This window comes from Paramisgurnus dabryanus, chromosome 14 (genome assembly GCF_030506205.2).
Source record: "Paramisgurnus dabryanus chromosome 14, PD_genome_1.1, whole genome shotgun sequence".
Classification (NCBI taxonomy): domain Eukaryota; kingdom Metazoa; phylum Chordata; class Actinopteri; order Cypriniformes; family Cobitidae; genus Paramisgurnus; species Paramisgurnus dabryanus.
The window spans coordinates 24,155,356-24,178,098 of NC_133350.1; the positions used below are offsets into that span (position 1 = coordinate 24,155,356).

At 36.3% G+C, this 22,743-nt stretch overlaps 1 protein-coding gene across 1 annotated transcript in view; it reads left to right on the top strand.

Moving 5' to 3' along the window:
• The window catches only part of efna2b (ephrin-A2b), a 136,699-nt gene extending 132,697 nt beyond the window's left edge, over positions 1–4,002 (top strand). The window contains exon 4 of the mRNA XM_065241703.1: positions 1,742–4,002. Within this exon, the coding sequence (XP_065097775.1) occupies positions 1,742–1,863 (122 nt within the window). The 3' untranslated portion in view covers positions 1,864–4,002. The remainder of the gene's footprint in view (positions 1–1,741) is intronic.
• The last annotated feature ends 18,741 nt before the right edge of the window (positions 4,003–22,743 follow it).

Below are 22,743 nucleotides of genomic sequence, written 5' to 3' on the forward strand. Positions count from 1 at the left end.
TTGAAACCACACAGAATAGGTTAATTTAATCCCAGCATTTGGGTTTATTCAAAGTGTACTCAACCATGGGTTGAAACAACCCAGCATTTGAGTTGAAACAGTCCAGCATAAATTAATTTAAACCCAGCGTTTGGGTTTGTACATATTTTACCCAAGAATGGGTTGAAACAACCCAGCACTTTAGGTTAAAACCATCGGCATAGATTAATTCAAACTCAACGTTTGGGTTTATCTATATTTTACCCAACCATGGGTTGAAACAACCCAGCATGTTAAGTTGAAACAACCCAGCGTAGGCTAATTTAAACACAGCGTTTGGGTTCATTTATATTTTACACAAACATGGGTTGAAACAACCCAGCATTTTAAGTTGAAACCACACAGCATAGGTTCATTTAAACCCAACATTTGGGTTTGTCCATATTTTACCAAACCATGGATTAAAACAACTCAGCACTTTGAGTTGAAATAATCAGTATAGGTTAATTTAAACCAGTGTGCGGTTCATCCAAATTTTTCCCAACCATAGGTTGAAACAACCTACCATTTTAAGTGGAAACAACCCAGCACAGATTAATTTAAAACCACCAGTTAGGTTTGTCCATATTTGACATATCTTATTAAATTGGTAAACTCGTGCAAATCCAGCGATTAGTTGTTTCTCAAAAGCTCTAGTTGTATTGCTTTAAGGGTCATGTTAAACTTGAGAAGCTGTGACTCAAGTGACAGCCTATTAGCGTGATGTAATTGTTAGCAAACACAAGTGCTTCGTTCCAGAGAGCAGTTCAGAAAACCGCATGCAAATGAAAGAAACAATCCACTTCTCATCTCACCTGTCATGTATCTGTTTACAGTAGCACCTGAGACTCCATCCATGTCTTGAGAGATAACATACTTTCACAAGAATTTAATCTCATGTGTAATTTAGAATCTTAAAAATTGCACATTGACGTGTTCATGAGATGCTAGTAGTTTAAATTGTTAAGGAAACCGACGAGTGGATCTCATCCTTTATTCGCCATTAAGAACCAGAGGTGTAGAAGGTCGTAATGGCCTGAATATTGGGGTGTGGACTTGGGTTATCATGAAATATTTATACGTGCATATCCGGGATGGAATCTAACAATAGATTCCTGTCAGCAAAGAGCTTTAATGCGTCCGTCTCGCCATTATTTTTTTTCCTACTCATTGGCCGCACAGAATCTTAATCTTGCTATAGAATGAGGTTTAATCTAAACCCCAAATGTCATTTCATTGTCTTCAGGACTTGAGGAATGAGAACTATTGAACCTGGTAAAAACAGCCGTTGAAAAGCAGGCTGGGAAAAAGTATGAGGATGGGTCAAAGGTCAGGCTTTCACAAATAAAACAACAACTTCAGACAGATCCTATATATCGAGAGCTAAAATCCTGATTATACTATGAAATTGTACTAGAGAAGTAAGTAGGGCGAAAAAATCAAGTCACCTTTTTACATTGAAATGACTGTCAAAAAGTGGCCCGAATTTCCTCAGTAAATCTACTTTTAGTGGAGGATGTGAATTGGGATGCAGGTTGTGTAACACTAAAAGCTGTGCAGGCATTCAATGAGATACTTGACAGGTGACACATTGATCGCTGGTATTACACGATTTTCTGCTACTGTATGTAAGTGATTTAGAGCAAACAGGAAGTGGCAAGGATGCAGCATGCAAAAAAATGGCAAATGTGATGATTAATCTCTCTCTCTCTCTCTCTTTCAGATGACTCCCTCTATGAGTCTCCAGAGCCGTTCCTGACAGATGACTCCAGTGGTGGCGGTTGCGCATTAACACCCAGCCTGTGGCTCATCCTTCCTTTGCTTCTGCTTCTGTGTCCTTCATAGCATTACAATCCTCTTCTCCTGACCACGCCCATCCAACATGCCCCGCCCCACATTACATCATAACATCATACTCTTCCCCTATCAGTTCTGGACGCTAGCCAACAGACATTGCTCCTCACCTGCCTTCTTGCACTGCTAAATACGGATTTCTCTCCGTCCTGCAACCCTGCAGGATGTCCGCGAACCAACTTTTATTGTAAACGCCCAAATATGGGCAGCAACGGCTGTGAGTAAAAGACAGAGAGCATGTAAAGCGGCTGCATTTCGTCCAGATTCAACCGACCGCCACCTGTTAACCACCTACCTGAGCCATCGCTGTCACCCGAGCTCAAGATGTCCTATTGTGAGTGCGTGAGCGTCCATACATGTGTTCGTGCTTGTCTGTGCGTGGGTGCGAGTACTCTGATGTTTGCCTATAAACAGATGTACTGTACAGAGCGGTCACAGTCACATACGAAATTACTAGAAAAACTTGTTCCATTACTCATTGAAAGTATATCTGTGAATCTGCCAAAGACACTAAGTACTTAAACTTTTTTAATAAGAGGGGTGGGAAATTGGTATATTGGCTTGGTATAAGATCACATGTTATCGTGGAACTAGAGTTTGGGAATCATGGGAGGGGAGGTGATGTGACAACGACAATGTAGATTTTTTTATCTTGTTTGTCATACAAAATACAAGAATGTTGAGTAGATGAAAAACAATAGCTAAAATTGCCTTTTTTTCACTGGTGCTTAATCTGAAATGAATTTGTCTGTCTCGAACTGCAACATGAATCATTATTTTTGTATCTTTTCCAGTGAAAGATAGATCAATTTACTTTTAAGAGCAAACATTGTGTTAGATGAGTCGTTTAGGGAATATTTATTTAATTAAATTTATTTTCCTCATATTTTCTACATTACCATTGGCATATAGTTTAGGAATCTAAAAATTAATTTGGTTATGCCTAAAACTTAAAAAACAATACACAATATTATCTTGCGTTGGAAAAAATTATGTCAAATTAACATTAAATTTTTTTACAAATTAAGTTAAATAATTTTTAAAAGTTAGATCAACTTATCAGTTGAAAGTCAAAATGTAAAATATTAGGTTGAATTGACTTTTTTGTGATTTTTACTTCTTGAGGAAATTTATCTTGTGTTAACAATATTTAAGTATTGTTTTTTACTGGAAAACTAAACAAAAATATTGATAAAAAAAAGGATTTTTGCAGTGTATACAGTGCCAAGTGGAAGAGGGATGTCTGTCGAATGTTTCGCGTTTCGGCTTTCTAACCTTAGTCCCGACCCGTGTTACTCCTTTGTATTCGCCTCTCTCTTTCTCTGTCCTTTTTGAATGTGGTCTTTTTCTATGTGCTGCCCCGTCACACATAGATGTCCCACATTTGCACTCTCTCCCTTTATCTGTGCTGAGAAGGACCGCTGATCTAGAGGCCTCGGGACCCTGTGACATCACAGCCTTTGGCGTACAGACTGACGGGTCGAGGCCTTGCACTGCAAACAGACCGCTATGAACAAGACTTTACATATATATATGAGGGATTTCAAATCCACACAGCACTTCTGCTTTTGTGACAATTTCATTGAAAAAATGACAAGGAAAGGGGAACCTATACAGATGTGGGAATATTTGTGCATTGTTTTGTGACTGTGCAAGAATATATGTCCTGAAGATTTCAAGGAAAGTCGTCATGGATCGCCTATAGGAGAACGACACTCGAATAATGTTTTTTTTTTATGTTCGTTGGAAGTTTTATATTTTACTTATTCCTGTGTTATTTTTAACTTTACTTTACAAAAGAGCAGCAGAAATTATTCATATGTGATATGAAACTATAATGTAGACCCTTGAACTATTAGAGCAATGATGGTACCAGTTCTGCAGTTAAACCAGTCTAGACAAGTCAGATGTCGCTGTTGTTGTTGTTGTTGTTTCCCGCTTGTATCACGATGCATTCTGGTACATGTAGTCCTAAAATATTTTTTTTCTCCAAGTGTTACTATGAAATTATTTTTATTTGTTAATCATGTGAATAAAACATATTTTGAGTTCCTATAAAATGTTCAGATGCTCTGGCAAAGGACAACTACGAAAAAAAGAAACAATGAAATAAAGCTTTTTTGTTTACAATCGTTTCTTTTATTTAATAATAAAAATATTTAATTCAAATTTATTTGTACAATGCACATTGTTTCAAAGCTGCTTTACAGAAAATGTTTCATTAATACTTTTATTAAACAGAAACAAAGAAATTAAAAACTTAAATGTATAGAAGATTTACATACTGTATGCAAAAAATCGTACAAGATAAAAAAATCCTTTTAACAGATGATTTACATTTTTCATGTCAGAATAGACTTATTTTTAATAAGATTATATCCCTTTTTAAACAATGGGACTCAGACCAGGGGCCTCATTTATCAGTCCTTCCAGAAAAACACAGTTTTTTTGTGATTGTTGCAGGCAAAAATCCTTGATCTTGTGGCACGTTTTCTTTAGAGATGCTCCGATCAGCATTTTTGGGGCCGATCACCGATTACCGATCACCAAGATCATGATCTGCCGATCGCCAATCAGATCCGATCACAGAATGGCAGTGGAGTGGGAATCTTTTATCTATAATCTAGCAGAGTTTACACCATTTGTAGAAAATGAAACTAACTATAAATTAGGTATATTATTGTTTTAATAAGAGAATCAAATAAATAAGCACAACAAATATTTCTTCTTGCAAAGAGAAATGTAATATGACTTTTAAAAAGGTTTATGTCTGTTAAAAGTAATTAAAATAAAACACTTCACAGTCTTTACTGTATGAATTAAATATACACGCATTCATATGAAGTACAACAGTTTTTCACTGATGAGCAGAGAGTGATTTTATTAAGAGATGAATTAGGATACTGTAGCTTTAAGACGTGGGAGAGATCGTTCTCTTCACGTGCACTGATGACCGGCTGCAAACAAGAGCAGCTGTGAGGAAAATGGAAGTTTAAAACTTTAAAACGAATGCAAATAATAAACTTTCGGCATGAGGATGCAATTGTCCGCGATAGATATGTGTTGTATACGCTGTTTGCAATGGGTTACAAAATGCTCGCACTGTCTAAAATGGTCTCTAATTGCAGCCGCATCAGGAACGCTATGATGACAAAAGTAAACAGAAAGATCGACTCATGAGATCGGCAAATTTAGCGAGTGCCGATCGCGTCATTTAACTCTTTCACCGCCAGCGTTTTTAAAAAAAGTTGCCAGCCAGCGCCAGCGTTTTTCATGATTTTCACCAAAGTTTAATGCCTTCCAGAAAATGTTCTTCTTTAAATATATAAACATACAATATACCAAATGAAAGAACAGACCCTCTGCTTTCAAACAAAAAAAAAAACGTTTCATCCTACCTTTAGTGGTTCTTTTGCAATCAGCTTTTGAATATGGGTAGGTTTTTGCAAAAACACCATATTTTGAGCAAAAAGCAGAGATAATTCCATTTTTATGACTGACTTTTCATAGAGATCCCATCCAGAGCGATCTTTAAAACAGACACGGACATGCAGCCGCTTGCCATAGGGCAATACTTCCGGTTTTAAAAAGTTGCGGAAGGGCGCCACCTGGTGGATAATAGCGGTATTGCGGAAAGACGGAAAATCTCGTCATTGGCGGGGAAGCGTTTTCTCTTAATTGACGAGATATCTCGTCAATGGCGGGGAAAGAGTTAATGCCGTTATCGGCCGATTACGATCGGCGGCCGATCGATCGGAACATCCCTAGTTTTCTTAAAAAATGCAATGGAATATGCGGGATATTTATACAATTTTATGCGATGAAATTTTGGGAACTTATAAAAACTGCGGGAACTTGCAAAAAATGTTGCAGCTTTTCAGTGATGTTCACGTCACTTCATAACGTCACTTCATAACGTCACTTCATAACGTCACTTCATAACGTTCCCATGCCCTTTGTGTGAAGTAAATGCAAAATTTATCAACTTTCCGCTTAGATATATGTGATTTTTGCTACGAAAATGCGGGAGTTATGAAATCATGCAAGCCCCGCTGCGCATATTTTGCACACGGAAATCAGCAATTTATGGTGCGAAAGTGCAGAGTATTTGAAAAAATGCGGCCCCTGCATAAATATGCGGACTTTGTTTGATTATGCGTTGAATCATGCGATCTCATAATCAAGTTTTTCTGGAGGGACTGAATTATAAAATGCTGCATAAAAAAACATCCTACATTTGATCTTACATTCATTCATCAAAAATGCGTACAATTCATAAACCGAAAGTACGTGCAAAATCTCAGATGCGAAATCTATGAATTGAAAATGATCTTGAACTTGTGCGCAGCTGAGTAGTTTCCGATCTTCCCCTATAAACGATGCCTAATTAAAGTCATAGAAATATTAAAGAGCGCATGTCGATGTTTAAATCATTTTCGAAGACCAAGAATGGCTTATATTTCCAAAAACCTGCGACAATCGGACACGCAAAAGTGCATACATCTGCTTAGAGCATGATGTGGCGCTAAGCACTTTTCCATGTCAAAGACAGTTTTTATAAATATGGACTTTGCCGTGGATTTTTGCGTATGCACACTTTACCATCAAATCTGTGTGTACGCACGCTTTATAAATGAGGCCCGACGACAAATTTTATTCAGATACTTCGTTATGATTAATCTGTGAAATCCAGACTAAAGTCTCAATCTTATGAGATTTGGAGCATCAAAGGTTAATTTCACATTGATTTCAATCTTTGACACAACCTTACTTACTCAATATTAAAGAAAACAAGCTTATATTTTGGTTACATAGCTGGGTTTTCACAGACTGGATCACATCAATCACACATGAAAGCTCTTTTTTGGTTTTTAACTAGACAAAGGCGACCAGTTTAGCTGCTATGGCCTTGTGACCCTCCAGGACACCAAACTTCATTTCATCCTGACAACACATTTCCCTTCTCTCTCTCTTCTATCTGTTTCTCACCTACAGACACAGAGGGTCTTTGAGTCTCTACTCTATGGGAAGGGCTGGCAGTAAATGCACCTGAACTACCGTAGTTTTCAGTAATGTTTGTGAGTGGGTCAGGAAATGGATGCTGATAGGACTGAGTGCTGAGCTTGGTCTCATGCAGCGATGGAAACCACCGTGCCAGGGGAGTCTTACTGAGGAGAGATGGGGGTAATTGTGCACAGATTTGAACAATTTTCTCCCAATTTGGTATTATCTGTTTCCTACCAGACAGCTGAAACAGGAAATGGTGGAAGATTTTACAAATTCCCGTTTTTTTATGACACCTGGACCTCCTCCTGTAAATGACGCATTCTGAATGTTGTCCATAATGCATCTCATTGTTATGGAATAGTAGGCATTTTTGAATGAATAAATTGTGCTGTGTATGAATAGTTTGATATTCTGCATTTAAATACTTTTTTGAGTAAATGTCAATACCATTATTAAATGCTATACGATTTGACACCTACTCTGACATTCTTTGTATGCAAGAACGCTTTAGCCTTAACTTCCATTTCTGGGACAAAATAGGGTTTATTCAGTTGAATGTGGTGTTTATTTGCATAGGGTTAAGACCTGCTTTGTGCTCTTTTGAAACAAACATTGGCTGCATCCCAATTCAATGCTGACTTTGAAGACCAGGACTTGGTCCAAAGAGTGAACTGACATGAAACAGTCTAGCCCAATGCTTCCCAATCCTGGTCCTCGGGGACCCCCTCCCAAAATGTTTTAGACGTCTCCTTATTTATCACATCTGATTTAACTCATCAGCTTGTTAGAAACATGTTTACCATTTTGGAAGGAAGCTGATAAGTTGAATCAGGTGTTTTAAATAAGAAGACATATAAAACTTTTTGGAAGGGGGTCCTTTAAAGACCAGGATTGGGAAGCACTGCTCTAGCCTACGAAGGATCCATTGTTTCTTCATCAGCGGGAGACATTTCTGTTTTTTTTTTAAACAAATATCGAGGCAGAACATTTTTATTTTTATTTTAGAGAATATGACACATTATTGCACATTAAACTACCCAACAGTTTATTACATTTACCAATCTTATAAATAAACTTAATAAAAAAATGCATATTTTTTGCAGCAATACTACACTGTAAAAAAATTCCGTAGAAATGACAATGTTATTGCAGCTGGGTTGCCGGTAATTTACCGTAGATTTAAATTTGTGTTATTTACTGGCAAGAGTTTGTTCAAAGTTTAATACATTTTAAATATTAACAAGTCTTTATATTTACAGAATAAAACTATACAATAACAGCCTCATGCAAAGCATTCTGGGAACCAAAAATCATCATCAACCTTTTTCTGTTTTTTGCTTCAGATTTTGTTTCCCAGAATGTTTTGCTTGATGCTGTTTTTTTAGTTTTACTCTGTAAAGACAAAGACTTGTAAATGTTTAATGTTCATTTAACTTTGAACAAAATGTTGCCAGTAAAAAACATACATTTAAATCTACGGTAAATTACCGGCAACCCAGCTGCAATTTCTACAGATTTTTTTTACAGTGTATGAATGCAAAACATAATAGTAAAACAGTGACAATGACCTTTAAATTGTAAAATACACACTTTTATTTAACTAAGGTTATTAGTGTTTCTTTTTTTAAATATCTAGCCTTTGCAAGTGTGCAATGAATCTTGGGATAACTAAGGCTGTGAATGGATAAATCTGATGGATCCTTCATGTCACAGAAAATTAAGGATGCATTTGTAGGCTACTGTACATTTAATGAAGCCTTCAAATTGGGACAGCCTTCGTCGCGCCACGGTGACATCATTGACCTTCGGAGGATGCAGCCTTTGAATTGGGATGCAGACATAGCATATTGCAAAATGGAAACAATTAAAAAAAGATTTATAAATCATGCCTGTGTCAGACTATTACTTTATTTATTTATTTTTCACAGCATGTATGGCTATATTCATGGCAAGAACCAGTTGATCAATACAAAAGTTGATCCACACAAGTTAATCCATACACAGATTGGGGACAAGGTTTGGACTGTCGGAGGAAACTGGAGTATCTAAAGTAAACCCATACTGACACAGGGAGAACATGCAAACATCGAAAGAGAGGCCACCTGACCTTAGAGTTCTCGACGGGCCTTTACAACCTGACCCGGCCCGTGGCTTTTAAAATCTGGACCTGATGTAACCCGACACATCAACATGAATTATCTGGCCGAACACGACCGCCCACCTTTTATTCTTCTCATACACGTATTATCATGGCCAGCAGAAGGAAATTCAAATCAAACTTTAATGTTTCCGCCTTTTAACAAAACAAACAACTGAAAAAATTAACTTTAAATATATAAATAGGAAATATAAAAATACCTTAAATAAAAATCACACAATAATAAATAAAAAGAACTCAAACATGTACCCAGCCAGCGGCTACCCCTCCTGTAGTATCAACGCTGAATTCACCTGCGGCAAGTTTACTTTTCTCCAACTGCATCTTCTTCTCCAGTCTACAGGCCTGCACGCAGCTAAGGTCAAGTCTGCCCCCGCCCCTCTCCGTGATGCAGGTTGCACGCATTTGCTTATATTTTTTGCCCGAACCCGGATTTGCTTATATTTTTGTCCTGTCGGGTTTGTTGGGCCGATCCCGACCCGTTGAGAACTCCACCAAACCTAGCCAGGGCCTTGAAACCGGGGACCTTCTTGATGTGAGGCAACAGTGCTACCTCGTACCCACTGAACAACTGTGCCACCCTGTCAGGCTCTTAAGAGGTTTTCCAAACATTACAGATTACATTTTAACATGCAACACAATGAGGTCACTTGACAACAAGTTATTGTACAGTGTTAGAAAAAAAATGGTCAGAATATATACCCCAGCTGTCACTTGGGCTGTAAAAAGTACAGCTTTGCATGTAAGAATTTCATTTTAGTTCCTTAGAGGTACATATTGGTACCTCAAAAATACATATTTGTATCTCAAAGGTACATATTGGTACTAAATGTTTACACATCTGTGCCTAATGGTCCATATTGGGACCTTTTTAAATACACATTTTGACAATTTTTTCTAACAAGGTACAGTAATCTACCCAAAATTGTAATCTGTAAAGGTACCAAACGGAAACTTAGGGTACAACCCCAGTGGCAGAAAAGGTACAGTTTCAAATCTTTTTTCTGACAGTGTACTGTATAATTATATAACTATAATGCATACAGTACACATGCTATTTAATAATAAAATAGTAAGCAGTAGTGCACACTGCGCAGTATGGTGAAAAACACTATGCTACACTTTCAGAAAAAGGTACTGGGGTGGTACCCTTAAAGGTTCATTTTTGTACCTTTATGGGTATATAACACATCGAAATGTTTCTACTTTATTTATATAGCGCTTTTCACAATTGTTTAATTGTTTCAAAGCAGCTTTACATTAATAGATGCAGGAAAAAACACAGAAAAATCTTAAAAGATAAGCAGATGAATCATAGTAGTGAGAGTAGTAAAAATTTAACCTATAAGTGCTAAGTTAAGCCAATGTCAGCAGACTCCCCAGGGGTTGAAAAAACCTCCTAGGAGAAAAACCCTGTGGGCAAAAAGTCCTAGGAGGGGAAAAAAACCCTTGGGAGAGAGCCATTATATCATATAATAGGTATGATTTTAGCAATGTATGGGGATTAAAACATAATATATATATTATGTCTGTGGTTGTTATACATAGTTTGTATACAGCACTCTAGACAAACCGTTCATTTCCAGAATGAATGGCGGATGCGGCTTGAAAACAACGTTTTAATGCACTACAAACGGCGAAGACACCAAATTTCTGAGGCTCCGCCCCCACCTCCTCCAGGTATGTCCGCGATTTGTCATTGTGCTATTATTAGTTAGAGAAACTGTTAACAAACACTTTCTCATCCGATAATGCACTGCGCAGCTGACTACGGCCGCTGGTTTAGTCCAAAATGCGCAGTACTTTTGCAGTTAGGTCGGTTTGATCTTGGATCGTGTTCTCACCACAAACAAACCGCTCTAGAGTTCATTTGAAAGCGTACCGAGACCACCTCTTCAAGGTAGTTTGGTCCATTTTTGGTGCGCATCAGAGTTCGATGGCTGCATTCTCTCCTGCCCAAACAAACCGCACCAAGTGAGCAATCGAACTCTGGTACGATTCAACCGACTAAACGAGGGAGGTGTTAAAGCACCCTTAATGTACAGTTATGTATCCAAAAAGGTACAACATTAGATTACGTTTAGTATATCCCAGTAAGGGTACAAAACGGAATCTTGGGGTTCCTCCCCAGTGAAAGAAAAGGTACAGTTCTAAAACCCATGTTTGGACAGTGTACACTCTATTTAAACAAAGGGTGCTAAATAGCACTAAAAGTGGTCACAGTCTCGTAATCATAGGGGAACCATAAAGTGCCATATAGCACCTGTGTAGAACCCTATTGTACTATATAGAACCATATCTGGTGCTATAGTGGTGCTATATCACCCCCGGATGGTTCTTCATAGGTGCTTTATAGGTGCTATATAGCACTAAAAATGGTTCCCCTATGATTACAAGCTTTTTTTGAGTGTAGTGTTGCATTTCAAACAGAGCCCATTTGTGAATGAAGTGCATTGATAAAGGCAAAGCATCCGAGAGTAAACAGGTATAGTGGAAGAGAGGAAATATTAATTATCCCTTTGGTATCAGGTTCCAAACCATTGATTCAAAGCAACAAACCTTCAGCTAACTCAAGTGTAACCGACAGAAAAGTGAGGGGTTTCCTAAACAAACAAACAAACAAACAAACTCATCCTCTCTTTGCTCATTAACATTGAGAGCTGTTGTATCCGCGGCACTTAAGTTCTTCGCAGCTCAGATGAGCTTATTGGTATTCTGCTGTGTCTGTCAGCATCTCTCATCTCTGGTAAATTTGTTATGAATGGTGACTGTGTCCCTGTAGCGTTCTCATGTGCCACCACTTTACTGTCCTCTTGCGAGATAACAAAGCTCAGCTTGACCTTTTAGCAATCAAAAGCTCAACAGTCGAGGTCCTATCAAACTCTCAGTGTGAGACACTTGTGCCTGGGCAGGAAAGAACCGGTAGATTGCACCCTAGGTACCCCCTAACAAGATAAAGAAGGGGCAACTAAGATGTCTTACTCTTAACAAATCAAGCCCAGCAATCTCATGACTGAAGCTGTAGACCTGCTGCGTGTCACCCTGCAAGATCCTCGTGCACGAGCAGAAGAAACAAAACTAGTTAAAGTCCCTCCGGCTGGATTTGTTTGACCATAAAACAAACCCAGCGGAGACAACCAGGCCTCCTGCAGGATGTCAAAAGAGCACCACATCATCGAGAATCCTGAAGGACTCTTAATGTGGAAAATGTCAAGGAATCCAGAGGGCAAGATAATATGAGGAGAATTCACTGGGAATGAAAGTGTGCATTGTTTTAGCCCTCAAATCATGGAGGAATTATGCAAATCAAGTTTCAACGCAAACACCCAAAATGTTTTGAATGCTATTTGCATGGTATAACTAGCCTTCTTGTAATTCAGGCCTGAGTGATAGTTTGTGAAGCATGCAGCACACTGCCTTGAACCGTCATAGTTTACTGGGACTGTACAATATAACTTCACCATTGTGATCCAGCAACACTATCTCAAACACGTACATATTTTATGATTTAGTTAATTTGTATCAATTGATACGACCATATTTGTAAGTTTTGGTACAATTTGCCTTGACCCCTGTGACATTGGGGTCAAGTACGGGGTTAGGGGTTCGAATTTGTTGTTTTTTCATGAGAATTGTAAAATTTTGCACGGTTAACTACCTTCGTATGAATTGATACGAATTAGACAACTCATAAAATATGTACGATTTCTCGTAAGATCAGGCTGGATCCAGATATATAAATTGGCTCTTTAATATGCCAAAATACCCAATTTCACTATGCAGTTTAATACAGACCTGATAATAAACAGTACAGTCGTGAATGTTTGGAGTATAAACTGAAGCTCATTTTGAGAAGAATTTATGTGCAAAGTTTATAAAGACATAGCCCAGGGCAATGACTACAAATATTACCACAAAAATGATATAACTGATAAAATGATAGTCAATGTATGTTTTATTTCTTGAGAGATTTGTGATTAAGATTATCTGATTAAGGGGATTTGAAGCAAAAGTATTGATGAACGTATAGTACATTCCGTGATTATTGGTGTATGACAGGGCTAGTAAACAGGCGGTCCTTCAATCATCTTTATCCGGCCCGCCGGTCATCTTTGTCTGATTAAAAATCTGCCTGGTTACTTAAACCTCTCCAGTGTACATGAAAAATTACGGTCGATAAACCACAAGGAGAGTCAGAAAGGGGCTGCGTGGGATGTCGACCATTGTAATTTTCCGATCCAATTTGACCTTTGGATGCATTAAAAAATAAACTTGTGCGACTACACCGCATGTGACACACCGACCAGAAGTGATGTATTTCACAATGTTCCAATCAAAACACTGGGGTGAAAATTATTCATCTTTTTATGTTTAACTTTATCAGAAACACTTAAATACTTGAAACAATTATTTACTGATAAGTAAATTATTAACTATAAACATATAGTTAAAGGTAGGGTAACAGATTTGATCCTGAAACATTTTTAGTTATGCTGGTTAAAAGTCTCCTCACATTCTGATAGCAATCACTGTGTTAAGTTGTTTAAATGTATTTGCAAAAATTTATGTCATCTGTGAAAGGCGTAGGACCAAAAAATGTTCAACAAATCATAGATTTCGGTCCGAACGGACGTTTCCTTTTATGTCCCTCATACGTAAGCGTAATTTGAATTCCCACCGCGCAGCGAGTCCACGCAGATACCATACGTCATCGGCGCGTTCACGTGCGCTCTGTCTGTAAACAGCGAGAACACCAAACTTTTCTGCTGAATTGACAACCTACACAGGAGCAACAAAACTAAAGACATCTTTTATAACAACAACAGCAAAAACTGCCTGGATCAGCAAGACCAAAAACCCAAATGAACATGGGTAACTTTACTGCTTTACCACGTGATGAAACAGCTACAGGAGGCAAAGGGTCTGAAAGGGTCGTTGCACTGTTTATTTTGGTAAGGTAGGTACGCGATATGTTTGTATTGAGTTGGATTCAGATATTATACTTTGATGAAACGTTGTGTTGCTTATGAAATTTGTGTTCGTTTTCCGGATTAGCATAACGATATATTTACTACGTCTACACAATCGAACGTGTGCTTAAACTAATTCTGATGTAAACCAGTTGTTTATGTTGGTTATTTTGGAAATGTTATTCACGTTGTACTGCAAAGTTTTCTCACTGGTGAATGAGACATGAGACGTGACCGTCTGATCTGTGCGTGTTCATGTGTTTGGAAAGAGGCGTGACTTTGGATGGCGATTTGACTTGAGGGTGGGATCGGGATTTCATTGCTAGGCGGCTACCGTTAGCATTTTTCAAAATGTGTTACCCTACCTTTAAGTATTTAAATTTAGCCTATTTTTTTTTAAATTAACATGAAGTGCAATTTTAGTCATTAGGAGAAACTGGCTATACAAAAAATGTATATGTATAAAATGTACTCAAAAACTTTCACTTTTGTCAATTTTACTTAATTTTTTCATGTTGTGATAATTTAAAAAAAGTCAATTTAACAATGTGAACTTAATCATTCAACAAACTTATTCATAACTTAACTTGACTTATTCATTCAACAAAAAAAGTGTGTCTTGTCAGCTATACTTAACGCTTATTTGTTCACCAACATAACTTTGTTGCCTAAATGTAACAGATTAATAAAACCAATACAGACTTGCATCTCATCAACTCATTAAATCATAATTAAAGGGGGTAGAGTTTATAAAATGGCATTAATCAAAATATTTGTCATCATTAGTATTTCTTTTTTTATGTACAATTAACTCATTTTTTATTTGTTGACTCTACTAAGGTTCGTTGAGTTTACTTCTTTTGTAAAATGAACTAAATTATTGTTTGTTGAGATAACTTAAACAAATTGCATGGAACCTGTTGATATAATATTTTTACTTAAACCCAATACTTTATTTTTTTTAAGTGTATGTTCTGAATACTTGACAACAATTATGAAAATTATATAGTTATAAACAAAAGAAGTTAAAAGCTCTGCATTACAATTAGTGCTATACTGTACAAAAATACATTTACTTATTATTTACACTTCCACTTTTTTGTTCAATGTTCATAGTTAAACTATTAACATTTGGCTCTTATAGTATAAACCTGCAATTGTTTATAAAATTAAAAAAGTTTTTTAGTAAATAATATAAGGCAAAATACTGGATACAAGAAGTGTGCATCTTTTTGGAAATGCATGTTTTTTAATATAACAAAAAGTAAAAATAAACAACAACATATTTATACCATTTATAATAATAATAATAATTATAATTTATTGCATATATATATATATAAGGTAAAAAAGGTAAATAGGTAAAAGTAAAAAATTTATAAACGGTAAAAATAGGGTTAAAAGTTTGGCCCACATCATATTTAAAATTTTAAAATCTTTCCTCAGAAGACCCCTGGTTTATGGTCTTATTTCTGGTGACATTTAGCGGCTTTTGCATGAGCTCTTCATATATTAAATATAAATCAAATTTACATAGAATTGTGGCAAGTGCTGAATTTAAATGCACTTGAATGTATTTTGTAATTTGAATTTGATAAAAAAAAGATATATGGTCAGCAGGATTGCAAGTGGTAAATGAATAAGATACAGTTTCTTTGCATTATGCTCAAATTCCACACAAAAAAGGTGGTGCAACCGTTAAGTGAATTCACCCCTGATGTGTAATGTGTACTTTCCTCTTTTTGAATTGATTTGATTTTCTTGATTCAGGAAACATAAGTGCTCTGGGATACTGAGCAATCTTGGAAAACCATGAGAACGGCTATGACGTACTGTATGCGCCATCATTTCATTATAGCAATTTAGTGATCTGAAATGATGTGTCAAGGATGAAACAAGATCCTCGCTCCGTTCTTAAAGGGGGAAAGTTATCTTCTCTCCTCCATTAAAAGTCATTTTACTTCTTAAATCATTTCACTTCCTAAAGTCCCTTTAGGGGAAGTCAGTTCACTCAGGGGCCATCTTGCTACAGTAACTATTCCTTGGTAGCTATTATTTTTGGTGGACGACCTTATCCTTTCTACTTGAATTGATAAAGACAGAAATTTTGAAACAATACAGGACATTCCAGTTAATAGGACTGTTTGGCTGACCTTGCTGTACTTCTGACATCTCTGGTTGCACTATGAATACACGCAATAGGAATGTTTGTTCAATTTGTTTTCATAGCTTTAAGTTCGTAGTTCTTTGTTATTGTTTTTCTCAAGATATGCTCGAAAGATAATAAACTCTTAAAAAAATTCCACCGGTCTGTTTTAATGTCTCACCATCAGGGCTGAAGCCTCTGCAGTACTCGGTTTCATCGCATCCTGTTTGCCACATTAATTTCCTGTGCTTAACAATATTTTAGCATAATTAACAGGAGTGAGCCAATCTGCTGCTCATTGATTCGTCTCTATCTTTCTTCCTCTCAGAAACGCATACACTCGAAAGAGGCTGAATGTCTGGCTTGCTTTATTAATGAGGACCATCTGTGCAGAGGCACAGTGAGAGAAATAAAGAGAGAGTGCTGAGAGAGAGCCGAGGAGTTTTGGGTCTGAACTGATTCTGATCAAAACCTTGTTGAGTGTGACCACTCATAAGAAGTGAATCTGTTTATCTTTCTTTATCGACAATACTTTTCCTTTATGGATACATCATCCGGATGCGTTGCATTTATTGTTGGAATTTTAATGTGGACACACTACTCCCACAAGTATGTGATTCACATTGTATTCACACTGAAAATTAAGTGAAAAATAAGTGCACTGCACGAATGATGCACTCATTCAACCGAATATTGACGTGCGGACCACTGGACACTTCATGCACACAATGATTGCATTTTTTAAAGCAAGAGAGCAGGGTGCAAAGTTCACTTGTGGAGATGATGGGTGCTTCTCAGATGCTTCCATACACGTTGAATGCACATCCAAAAACCTCTCCTCTGTTTCTTTTTCTCTTCTTTTTCAAGTGTTTCTCTTAAATTTTGTAAACAAACTATCTTAGCACTTCTCCTTAAAGTGAATCAGTTGTGGTACTCACTCATAATGAGTCACTTTGGATAAAAGCAGCTGTGGCGTACCTAAATGTACTGTTAGTGTTTGGTACACCCCGCCTGCAGCTTTGGGCAATTCCTGTTTGCATGCTTCTCTAGTATTCACTTTACTTTCATAATAAAAAAATACATTTAATGTGCTAATATGTGTTTTTAGGCACCTTTAAAGGAATAGTTCACCCAAAAATGAAAAATCTGTCATCATTTACTCACCATCATGTTGTTACAAACCTGTTTATATTTCTTTGTTCTGATGAACACAAAGGAAGATATTTTGAGGAATCGAACCGATCAGAAGCACCATTGACATCCATTGTAAGAAAATAAAACATCATTGATGTCAATGGGGCTTGAAATCAGTTTGGTTACAAACGTTCCTCAAAATATCTGCCTTTGTGTTTATCAGAACAAAGAAATGTATACAGGCTTGTTACAACATGAGAGTGATGACAGATGTCAAAATTTTTCTTTTTTGGTGATCTCTTTAAAGGTGCAGTGAACACATATTTAACACCTGCGAGTGCAAGTTTTAACACTCTGCAAACTGTTCAGTTTCACTATTCTTAGTAAGAAACTGGGAATAAATTGCTAAGGAGGTGTTTCAGCGTATTTTTACATTTGATTTAAAATACTGTAAGCAGACTTTATGGGTTGATTAAATTTGTTTTATTATCAACGAGGCTCAAGTCTGAGACCATACTTATTTCTAGTTTGTTTATACCTTGCAACATTTTTCGCTATTGAAAAGTCACTGATTAAAAATAAGAAAATTCAAGCAAATATAACCCACATGATAATTCTTTGAACAAAGAAGCTGAAACATTCTCTGATCATGCTGTGTTAACATGAATGAATAGGTTTAACACAAACATATCAAGTAAGAGAAAAAGTCAGTTTAACACTGTCAGACAAGGTAAAAAAATGGTCCCTAGCTGATACTGAGGTAGTACCTCACTACAACTTTGCATAAAAAACTTTGAATATTTATTTTGCATTTATAAATAAATGCAAAGACCTACAGCGTTCATATTAGTATCTCAGAGGTGCAAAACCCTCTAAGTGAAGTGCGTCTGACATGTTTTCTTGTAAATTAGCATTTTCATTAGGTCTTTATGTTTAGGTTCAGGAATTACACTTTTAAGACAATTAAAAGGTCATTAGTCAGAAAAAAAGCCTTATTTTCTCTCATTTATAATAATTTAACAAATTTTACTTTCTTTCGCTGCAAAACCTACAGTAAGTGCATGCAAAAATCTTTTCTTGTAAAAAAGTCTTTAGTTACTCTTTACTATCCTTTCTGAATAAAGGTAAAAGGCTCAGAAATTTGGTCAATATCGGGTAACTGGATAACACTTGCAGCTTGATGTAAGCGCTCCTTCGTTTATTCAATTCTTCTTCTTTGAGGACTTTGCAGAATAATCGCCACGTTTAACAGATTCTGTCTACAAACCAGTATTCTGAATAACCTGAGGCCGGGAATAAGCGCATATGAGGCAAAAGTATTTAATGAACATATAATACATGCCGAAAGCATTCAGTTAATATCATTATCTCATTTTTGACAGAAGTGGCGTTTAGCAGCTTTTTCATAAGGTCTTCACATATTAATACCTCAAAGGTAAGGTTGAGCAGGGCACAAACAAATGCGGGGTTAATTGTAACACAACTACTTTACATATTTACAGCCATGGCTGAGATTTTGGTCATTTGGTCATCTTTATCAGAGTGTTTTGGAGGCATAAAAGTAAATCTTATGTTTTTTTTTCTGAGTTGGGTGTGTAAATCACCAAATCCAATCTTATATTATTTTCATCACTGTCTTGTTACCTTAAACATTACCATTTTGAAACATGTCAGCAACTCATAGTAACTGATAGCTGGGATTGAAAAAATTTTTACACAGTGTTACAATTAAGCCTGAGGTATACAATAATAATGAAATGAAAACAATGTAAATAATTTTCATCAAAATGATAACTAGAATTAACTCACAATTATGATTTTAATTGCACAGCCCTTTCAAAAAAAATCTATTTATATGCATTGATGAATAATACAAGGATGGTTAGATGAAGGATCATGAATGGATGAATGTGTGGATATCTATATAAACAATATCCACCTTTATTACACGGCTCTCTGGAAAGCTTGATTCTGATTGGTCAGTTGAGACATTTGCAGGTTTGTTCTTTTCAAATAATAACCGCTCCAAAGTAATAACGCATAGCCGGTACTACTTGTACGAGTAAAATCGTTCCGCGCCAATAAAGATCAATAAAGATAACTGTTTGGCGCCATCTTGTGACAAACACTGAACAACCACGACAAGACACAGACAGCTTACTGAGACTGAACTTGACAAAATAGAGCATGACAGCTACGAAGCCAACACACAAAAAAATACAGAATGGGCATTAAAACTTCTCAAAGACTGGCTAAAAGAGAAAAAGACAAGACAAGTATGAAGCAGAGGATCTTAATAAGGTATTACGATCATTTTATGCATCTGTGCAAAGTTTCGCGGAAGGATAAAAATGTTAATTTAAAACAAATATGCCAATAAAATGTTTCAAATTCATATTCATGTCCAGTGTTTTTCTTATGTGACAAGTAGCCGTGTAATAAGCGGGATAATGTAGAGTCAGCCGGTAGTTATCGGGAAATAAGCCCCTTCAGTGTGATACAAGATCCTGATCACACTGTCGGGGCTTATTTTCCGATAACTACCGGCTGCCTCTACATTATCCCTTACTTATTATATAGACAGAATTTTATTGAATTATTTGTGTTTAAACAACATTTTCTGGCAGGTGTTACAACAACCCCTCTATTTATTACAACTAACATCTATTTATTAGTAAGTTGTAACATTTGCACTCCTGTCACTTTCAGTGTAATTGTATAATAACAGTAGGTCCCACAAACAAACTTGAAGTTTTAATTTGTAGCAGAGCAATGTGTGTTTATTGTGTAAAAAAAATAATAATCGAACTTAAAGTCACAATGAAATTGAAAAACTATAATTTGTTTTGGTATATTATGGTATTCTTTACAAATGACTTATATATGTGCTTTTTTAAATTCATGTGCCCTCATAATCTTTAATCAAAAACTCATATCTCATCCCCTACTCAAAACGACCCCTCTCTCTTTTGGTCATATGGAGTCCGGGAGAAGATCGCAGCGATTAGCAATTAGCAACACGACCTAACTTCAAACAAACCAATCAGATCTCCATGGACAAATTCAAATCCAGCCCTGCCTTTATTTCACTTCAGAAGCCGTTTCACTCTGATGCACGTCACCATGGGAGAAATAAGGCAATCGCCACTTCCGTTTCATGGCGACTTTAAATATTTTTCAATACTAGAGCCAAAGCCAAAAAGCATTACTTTGTACCCCTACATATTGGTACCAAATGTATACATATCTGTACATAAATGGTACATATTAAGAACTTTTTAAAGAGTACTGCCCCACTCTAAAAACAAACAGTGCTATATAGCACCAAAAGTGGTTCTTTGCTCGTAATCATAGAAGAACCGTTTTTATAGCACCGATGAAGCACCTGTGAAGCACCTGTGTAGAACCAAATAGGGGCCATATAGCACCACATATGGTTCTACAAAGGTGCTTCACTGGTGCTTCATCGGTGCTATATGGCAGTAAAAACGGTTCTTCTATGATTACGAGCAAAGAACCACTTTTGGTGCTATATAGCACTGTTTGTTTTTAACAGCTTAAGACCATTTCTTTCCGACAGTGTACCGTCCAATGCAACAAGCTAATAAATTCTGAAACTGGTAACGATAATATTTCGATTCAGCTTTTCACACAAATTGTTATTCTGATAAAAAAATTTTTATATTAAAGTAGATAAAAATAAAATGTAATATATCTTTGCACTGCATATTTCAAGATTGATGTTCAAAAGATTATGTTTATGTCAAACTTAATATAAATGTATCTATATATTGTTTTATAAAATCATATTTGATTGGCAAATCTTAAGCATTATGCTAATGACAGATTAATAAAAGCTATTATAAATCAAAACTCCATTGCCTTTAATTGTTATTTGCTTATTTATTACTGCATGCCATTCTCTCTTTCTACTTCTTTCTCCTTCTTTTGTTTATTAATTGAAATTGGTTAGCTGGCCTAACATACAGTAAACGTATTTGTCATAATCAATACACAGCAGCTAGAGCAATTAATCATTGTTAATGAAACCAGTTTAACCTCAAGCTGAGTACAAAAGGTTCCAATCTACTGTAACTGTATGTTTGACACAAATAGCTTTATGTGATGAATGACAAGACATCTGTTAATACTCGCTTACCAATACATTTTAATGCAATAAATGTGATATAGGCCTACTGGTGTTGAGTTTTACTCCACGGTTGATTTTGTCACCCTCTTGTCTGAATAATTCATTCCTCATGCAAACACATTTAGTCTAAAGACTGCCCACATATAAACGTTTCTCAGAACCATTTTATTGAACACCACAAGCACCCAATAAACTTTTCTATAAAAATATTACAATACGTTTTACTAGTTCAACCACTGTGATTAACAGCAGCAGCTGTCTACCACTGAAACTAGTAAAGGACTCGAGAAAAAACTTGACTTTACTTTTGATATCTGTCTCTCTGGATTAACCGCTGAAAGTTTGCATCCACAAAATGGTCTCATCGTGTCTGGTGCTGATGCATTAAGAGATGCGAAGAATGCATCTAAATGCAAAAAAGCAGCTAAAATGTCGCCCTCGAAATGCTTTGCACTAACAAAACAAAATCTTACAAACATGCTTGAATCGTGAACTAAACGTCATTGTATGGATTTGCTGTTTCAACGGTAGTGTCTTTAAGTTTTTTAAGTTAAATTAACTCAAAGCAGCACGTAAGTTGAAATATTTTTTTGCAGTGTAATGTTTACACAATCATTTTAAGAAATCATGAGCTTCTGTTTAAATTTGTAAACTTTTTTAAAAAATACATATTTTAAGGTGAATAAATTCCACACTGTAAAAAAGAATACCCTGGATTTACTTAAAAATATAGTGCATCATTTTTGCATCCACTTTTTTAAGTAAGTTTTACATGAAATTTTGATAAATTGCATAAATTGCCTAATTCCATGTAATAGCTACTAAAAGAAATAAATGCACAATTTTTTTAAGGTAAATGCAGTAGCCTTTATTTTTTTCAGTGCACAATTGCAGGAATAGCAGCAACAGCCGTTGTTAGTCATAAAAGCGCATTTAGTTCAGATACCAGACTGCAGATCTGTAAAAATCCTCCATAACAATCAGGCCCAAGTCAAAGTCCCGATAATAGTCACCACAGTACAGTACAGTAAAATCCTGCAGATATAAGTGGGCAGGAAAATAAGCTGATTTCCATTCTAATGGACGCTCTCAGAGGGAGCACAACTCCGGGTGTGAAGATTTCTCGTTGGCTCGCCGGTTAATGAGCCCAGTTTAGAAATGCAGGAAATGCGGGAAAAGCATTTATGGGCATCCATAGGGAAATACCCCACAAACTAGTACCGGTTTCAGGGTTTGTTAAGAAGAATACCTCATTTTACGTGACACGTTAACGGCGTAATATGCGATATATAAAAATATCTCATAA